Below are 7,593 nucleotides of genomic sequence, written 5' to 3'. Positions count from 1 at the left end.
ATGGTCCTTAATAGTGCTGAAGTGTTCTACATATTTTAAATAAACATGAGTGGATTTGAGCCCAGGAGGACATGAAAGAATGCAGCATTTGCGGGGTACCGGCCCGGCACACATGTCAGCAATTTGGCTGCCTTGTGTACTTTGGCTTTTAAAAAAGCATTTAAAAGTAAACAAATGAAGGAAAATCTGGCAGCTGGATTTCAAAGTAAATTGCTTTCAGCTGATATACCCTGTTTCCAGCTTGCTTGGGTAGTATCAAGCCATACACATCCAGCAAGAAGAGCGAGCGGCCAAGGAGAAGAGCGGGGGCGGGAGAGAGAACAAAAGCAGGGAAGTTCTGTGGATTTAATTCTTCCATTTCCTTCCTTTGCACCAAACCCTCCCTGCCTGTCAGTGCCCTCTCATCAGCCAGGCAGGTTCATGCTTCAGACAGCAAACTGTGCTCCATCTTCCCCTGGGCTCTGTTCTGCCAGGTTCTACCTCCATTCCATCACTCCTGGAGCAGGAATGGGATGATGTGGGATGGGAGTAGCATCCATAGAATGCTGCTCAGCTGTCACCTGCAGTGCTGCTTGAGCTGCTCTATCAAACCTTCATCCCAGCCACTGCCCCACCAAGCATGGGGACAGCCCATGCCACAGCCCAGACCAGCGGGATGAATCCATCCATGCGGAGTTTGGGAAGCACAGGCTGGGATGCTGCTCCTTTGGGACTATCAGGCTGGGGGGGGCATCACCACCCTGCCGGTGGAAGGAAACAGAGGTGGAAGTGACAGAGATAACAAAAGATAACAGAGTCATTAGAGGAGCAGGGCTGTGGGGAGGCCCCACTCCTACGGAAGAGCCTGGAGTGTCCCCAAAGGAGGAGATTCAGCAAATGCTGACAGATGACAGTGAGGTCCCGGGCTGGACAAAGGGAAGGTTGCTAAGGTCACACTTTGGCTCAGCTTTGGGCTCCTTCTGCTTTGACTTGCGTTTCCTCAAGTTTATAAAACTTTCCACGGGTTGGTTCAGTGGAAAGGGCAGAGGAAACTGGTGGGTCTGGAATCCCGGTGGTGTGGGGCCGGGGCAGGGCTGCTCCGAGGCAGCCCCTGTACACGCAGCACTTATTGCTGGCGCTGTGAGCTGGGGCGAGCCACCGAGTGTCCCCAGCGGCTCCCAGAGGTGACACAAGGAGGGTGTGATGCTGGAGCACCCAGGAGCCAGGAGAGGAGCAGCCAGAGGAGAGGGACAGTGTCCCTGCAGCTCCCTGAGGCAGCTGGCACTGGCCCAGCCCGGGTCAGGATTTGCATTTCCTGCAGCAGCACCCCGCACACCCCGTGGTGCTGGCACAGGAGCAGCCAGATTGTGCTGACCCTTGTGCCACTGTCACATCCCCCAGCACAAGCAGGGGACAGCGATCCCCTTATGGCACCAGCTGCCCCACGGCAGCACGACCTGAGCGCTGCAGCCTGTCACCAACACGGGTGCCTGGTGATGGGGTCCCCTGGGAGAAAACCCCCTCACAGGAGGGATGTCCCTCAGGTGCCCTGGTCAGGTCTTGTCATGCAGCAGCAGAAAGCAGCAGCTGGATGAGGATGGGCGTGGGAATCCCCAATGTGCCCATGACCCTCCCGAGTGGGCAAACCCCCTGCCCATCTCCCACCAAGCCAAGGAGGAGGCCCTCCCCAGTAGCTCGTTTTTCGTTGATTCCATAAAGCTGGGAAGGAAAAGGACCTTCCCCTGTGTGAGCATGTGGAGCCTCCCTGCCTGCAGCTCTGGTGAGTGCTGTGGGAGCGGGGTTTTGGTGGGGTAGGTTGTGCCGTGGCTCAGGCTGTGTCACCCACCAGCGTGGCTGTCACAAGTCCTGGCAGGAGCCCTTGTTGGGCACCTCAGCTGCTGATGGGAAGTGCTTGTGTCTGTGCTCCGTCCCTGGGATGTGCCAGGTGGCTGCAGCCAGAGTGAGAGGGTGAAACCCACTGGTGTCCGAGTGCTCATAACCCAGAAGTTCCTGGTGACCCGTCGTGTGCCCATCTCCTCCCCTGTGGGATGGGCAAAGGGGGTTGAAGGCTTTGGGAAAGAGACAAGTTGCTCCTATAAACCAAGAAATGAGGGAAGGAGAACTGAGCTTGCCCCTGGCTGTGGGCAGCATTGTCAGACCCAGCCTTTTTGGGTCCCCAACCCCCCGGGGCACAGGGACCCCTGGTCCCACAGCCTCTCCCTGCCCATTCCTGGGTCTCTCCACCGTCCAAAGGCTCGGTGTGCGTGGCCAGGCTCCGTCTGCCGTTTCCTTATAATTTAAAAGCCTTCCTCACATTAATCTTTTTATTTTTATTTTGACAAATGTATGTTTCCAGGAAGTTGCTGAGGTCAAAGCAGCATCTGTTGCTCGTTATTTTGGGGGATGCAGAGGGTCTTTGTGAGGGTTTCCAAAGCAACAAGGAATTAAGTGGTTTGTAAAGCGGAGAGCAGGAATGAGGAGCAGGCTGGGGCTTCCCGAAAGGCGGCTGAAGATGCTGATGAAAATCAGATCAACTCGGCTCTATTTTCTTGGAAACTTGATCTATTTTTCTTGTACAACTGTCAGCCTGACTCCCGTATTCCAAGGGCTTGGCCACCGCCAGCTCCACGTTTCAGCGCTGGGATTAGCGTGGCCCCGGTCAGACTCACTTTCCCCGGCTCGTGCCGGGCGCTGCGGGACGGGAGTGGAGCTTTTGCGAGTGGCAGTGCGTGTCCCCTGGTGTGGCCCTGACTGGGGACACGGGCCAGAGACCCCTGGGATGGGCACCAGGCCACTGTCCCCTGCCCCAGGATTGTCCCTCACCTCCCAAACCCGCGCCATGAATTGCCCGGCGCGCCCCACAGGGGGCCTGTAGCCAAAAGTGCTTTTTCTTTCAAAACAAGCGGAGGAGAGTCTGGTGCCAAGGCGAGGGCTGCAAGGAGCCCAGGAGATTTATCGCTGAGGAAATACTTTCTCCAGCGAGGGCTGACGGCCGCAGCAGGAACAATGGGAGATTCGCAACGTGAACAAAGCTGATTTCGTTCTTCTTTTTATCAATGCTTTTTCCTTGCGGATCCTCCCTTCCTGGAAGTGGGAGATGCAGCTTCCCCCGCGCGCCGGCCGTGTAATCAGCAGGAATGGCCATATCCTGGCTGGGAAGCGAGCTGTGAAACGCTGTCGCCCGCAGTGATTTATGAGCCCGTGGCAGCGGCCAGCGGCCCGGCTGGCCCGGGGACAAGGTGCCAGGGCGCGTGCAATATCCACGTATTCTTTCTGCTCCTCGCCGGGTCCCCGGGGAGCCGCCGGAGGAAGTTAATGGATTAGACACACACGTTCCACTTGATTTTTATTTTTTATTGCCGTGTCTTTCCAAATGCCTTTAGCAGATGCACGAGCACAATGGGCGATGAGCATCCCGGCCGGGCGGGCAGCGGGGCAGCGGCCAGGCTTGGAAAGGTCAATGGGGAGAGTGCTTGCGTGGGGACACCGGGACAGCCTGTCCTGGCGGGTGCAGTCCTGCCCCACCGGGGCCTGCTCGGCACCGGCTCCTGCAGTGGAAAGCGGGGATAAGGTGATGGCAGCTGCTCGCAGCCCGTGCTGATCAACAGCCTGAGGCTGCGCAGCCCCTTGCCCGCTGGGTCACGGCCGTGGTGGAGGCAGCCGGTGCCCAGCGGGTCTCTCACCGTGCCTGGAGCCGGGATGTCCTTCCCGAGGAGCTCACGCCTGTGGAAGTGGATCGTTCCACTGCCAGGCTCACACTTCTGCCACATTATGCAATCTTCACCCGATACTGGGAATATGAAATAATTATTCCAAGTGATCAGATTTTAATTATGCAACACAGAGGATGATTATTGTACACCAAATTGGTGCCGAGTGCTTAGTTATGTATATGCCAAATTTAGTCTATACTATTATACCCAGTGGGTGGCCGTAGACAATCAGGAAGTAATTAGTTTTGCTGGAGGTTGTTCGCCTGCCTGGTTCGCTGTGCTGTCTGGGGAGCGTCTTGCTGCGCTCCGTGAATACCGCGGGCTCCGAGTTCAATACCGTCTTTTTGTGACAAGCTAATAAGCTGTCTGCATGGCGGCCTGTAATTAGCGCTGTCGATATTCATTTGGAAACGGAGACCGCGCTGAGCGGCTCCGCCGACGGCGCTTCCCTTTGTGGCGGCTCTGGGCTGGGCCCTCCTCACCTCCCAGGAGGGCCATGGGTGCCGATGGGGATGCGGGCGGGTGCCGGAGGGGCTCGCGTGTGCGCGGCACCCTTGGGTCCCCGCTGAGGAAAGCACCAGCCGTGAGGGTGCTGAGACCAACACCTGCCCCCCACTCACTCCTGTGTCACCCCGGCCTTGTCCTCCATGGGGCAGCTGCCGCTGGCCCCAGGTGCGGGACGTCCCCAGGGCTCTGTCCTGTGGCGCTGGCCAGGAAGGCTGAGCTGGCGTGGGGTGTGCGGTGTCGGGGGCATGGGGACGTGGAGGGGGCTTGTGCTGGGGTGGCCACCCCTTCCCCAGAGCCGTGGGCACGCGGGGAGCCCTGAGCATCACTGGGGCGTGCTGAGATGCTGCGTGTTTACACCTTTCCAGGCAGCCTGGTCCTGTGGGACCTGGGCTCTTCTGCTGAGGTCACCCATGCAGAATTCCTGAAGGGTCTGGGGCTACATGAGCTGAGAGATCACTGGAGCATCGCCCCCCTGAGGGGTGTTTGCAGCTGGTCAGTGTTGTGGGGGCACAAGGAACCGTCCACTTCTGTTGGAATGGTCTGGATCTGCCGGGCGGGAATTGTCTGAAGTAAGGAGCAACTTTTACCTCTGTTACACAAAGGAAACTTTCCTCCTCTTTCTGTCGGAGATGCTCACTCCATTGAGATGATTGGCATACTGGAGAGCTGAGAAACTAAATTGTTTATACACTAATGAATAGAAGCTTGATTGCAAGATCCTGTTTGGAAAATTATAGTGCTGAATTGAAGCCGTACAATTACATCCAAAATGCTGCATATTCATTTCATCTGCTTTGCATAGAGATTAACAAGCGAGCCCTAAAGCAGACTCTGAAATTAAAGCTAACACCAGATTTAGTCACAGGTTACAAACTAAATGGCATTGTTTGATGGATATGAATCTTTACCACCTGCCTGCCTGATGATTGCTAGCAGCTTAGCAGACAGCAAAGGAAAAAGTTTCTTCCCATGAAGGAAGCATAATAAGGCTCTGGGCTGGAAGTGCCCCCTCCCCACGCAGGCAGCCCCCCGGCAGATGTCTGCAGTGGGCCTGGGGAAGGGGCTCCCTGCTCCCCACTCTGCCGGGCTGGAGGCTGCACCCACTCCATGGAGGGATGGAGAGTGGCCCCGAGACCCCACAGAGGTTCTGGGTGCAGGGTCCCCTCCATGTGGGCCTCTTGTCCTGCATGGGGGGACAATCTCACAGGCTTCTTGTCCATCCTGGAGTCTCTGTGCTGATTTGCCCCTGAATTTCCTTCCTCACCTTGCAGGGGTCAGGGGTCTGCAGAGGGCAGGGGTCTCTTGCCCATCCTGGCTGCAGGCAGCCCTTGGGATCCCAGTGCTCTGGCATGCCACTGGACCCATCCCATCTGGCTTTGCATCTGCATTCTCCCACCCTCCACCCTCTGTGATTTATTTCAGGAGTAGAAATGGGACCAGGAAAGAGCAGGAGTGTGTGGGGAGCAGGGCCCTGCCTGCTGGTGCCCATCGTGGCAGGGGCTGCTCAGGGAGCAGCTCAGGGGCTCAGCTGTCATTCCCAGCGAGGATTTTTCCTCTTTGCGAATACCTGGGAGTTCCCAGTCCCTCCCCACAGGCTCAGGACCCCCTGTGCATGGACCCCACGGGGCAGAGACACAGCACTGGCTCTGCAAATCTGACACCTTTATTTTGTTCTTTAAAAGTCCATTACCAAACCGCAGCATCCTATGGAGGGCTGGGCTGTCGCTACCGCACTACGGGACAGCCCAGCCGAGCTTTACAACCCCTGGCCCCGTCCCCAGCTCCCTGCTGGCTCTGTCACTGCCATGGCCAGCTCTGGGTGCATGTCTTGTCACCCCCCTCTCCCTGGAGGAGCAGCACCATGCCAGGGACAGGCAGCACGGCTGCTCCAAGTCTCCATTTCTGCTTGACACTTCCCAACTCGACTCTCTGACACTTTCCCAAGACTCTCTGATGGACAGCCAAGGTGGATGAGCATCACCTCGGTCCCTCCACAAAACCTGCCCTTCACCCCACTGTTGGCTTCTTCCTTAAACCTTAACTCATCCCAGGACACTCACATTTCTGAGACCAAAACCACACTGTAACACCCTAAAATCAGCACAAGGAGCAGCCTCCTGCCTGCAACCACCAGCAGCTTGGGGGGCACGGCAGGGCTCTCTGCCCTGACCCCAAGATATGGGGTGCACCTTTCCTTAGGGGGTCACCCCCACTGCTGCAGGCTCCCAGGGCCAGCCCTGCACCCATCTGTGGCCTCAGAGGGGTGGCCCAACCTGTGTGGGCAGTGGGTGCTGGGGAGTGGGAAAAGGCACCTATGGAGGCAGTGGTGGCTTCACCGCGTGGGGACACAGCGTGGGGCTGGTGGACACTGGCAGCCCTGGAGAGACGCAGCGTGGTGGCAGTCTGGGACACACCCCGGGGAGCCGGGCAGGGCAGTGACACGGTGGCTGTGCTGCGTGGCCCCACCCAGGCTGCCATGGGTGGCAGCTGACGAACCAGAAGAGCCTCTTGTCCCACAGCACTGCGCCGTGCCTAGGGTTTCCACCCTTCAGCTCCCTGGGAATTCTCTGCTGTGAGCATCCCTGGCTGTGCGAGCAGGGACACGATGGCAGTGTGACAGCAGTGTGAGCTGGTGCAGACTGAGGCAGGGCTGGCCAGTCCCATCCTGTGGGGTGGCCCTGTAGGCAGTGGGGGAAGTTGTTACGTGGAACAGGGACAGGAAAGGGACCTGTCTTGTAGCCTGGGCACAGGGACCCCCAGTCCCAGTGCAGGGTTGTGGATGGAGCTGCTGGGACTGCCAGCCACCAGCTACCACCTACTGTGGCCCCACTAAGAGGGGACTCTGCTGGGCCCCACGGCAGTGTCCAGCTCGTCTTCAGAGAAGCTGATGTGCAAGCAGGTGTCGTCTGCAGGGGAGAAGGGCAGTGAGATGTCCGTGGGGCTGCCCAGGGCCGCCAACTCCTTGGCCAGGGTCTCGCTGGCTGTTGGGTCATGGATGCTGGCCAAGGGGGACATTGGCCCGCTCTCTCCAGTCCTGTCCTTGCCCAGAGCGCGCTGGCAGGTCCCGGCAGGGCCAGGCTCCGTGCTGGAGGCAGCACTCCGTGCAGGAGTCCTTGCCTCAGGGTCCAAGAGGGTGAGGGAGCTGGCAGTGATGCTGGTGAGGCTGGAGATACTGGCACTGGGTAGGCTCAGGTGGGCAGCGCTCTCGGGCTTCACCTCCACTTCCAGGCTTGGGGAGGTCTTGCTTGACCTTTTGCGTAGGATGGGTGGTGGAGGGTTGAGCTTGGGAATGGGCGGCTGCCGCCTGCGAGGGGAAAGCAGAGAGAGGAGGTGATGGGCAAGTACTACCTGCAGCACTCAGGGTGTTCCCCCTGCAGCTGGCAGGGGACAGAGG

The 7,593-nt window shown here is 58.3% G+C and overlaps 1 protein-coding gene across 2 annotated transcripts in view; it reads right to left on the bottom strand.

The window, feature by feature from the left end:
- Positions 1-5,846: 5,846 nt before the first annotated feature.
- LOC136299612 (carboxyl-terminal PDZ ligand of neuronal nitric oxide synthase protein-like) overlaps positions 5,847-7,593 on the bottom strand; it is a 28,886-nt gene continuing 27,139 nt past the window's right edge. For both annotated transcript variants that reach the window (XM_066201381.1, XM_066201382.1), the window contains one exon: positions 5,847-7,503. In XM_066201381.1, the coding sequence (XP_066057478.1) occupies positions 7,029-7,503 (475 nt within the window). In that variant the 3' untranslated portion in view covers positions 5,847-7,028. The remainder of the gene's footprint in view (positions 7,504-7,593) is intronic.

This window comes from Chamaea fasciata, unplaced genomic scaffold (genome assembly GCF_029207755.1).
Source record: "Chamaea fasciata isolate MVZ Bird 193981 ecotype frontalis unplaced genomic scaffold, bChaFas1.0.hap1 SCAF_20, whole genome shotgun sequence".
In the NCBI taxonomy this organism is placed as follows: domain Eukaryota; kingdom Metazoa; phylum Chordata; class Aves; order Passeriformes; family Sylviidae; genus Chamaea; species Chamaea fasciata.
Note: the sequence above shows the minus strand (reverse complement) of the source record. Positions and strands in the feature narration are given on the sequence as shown.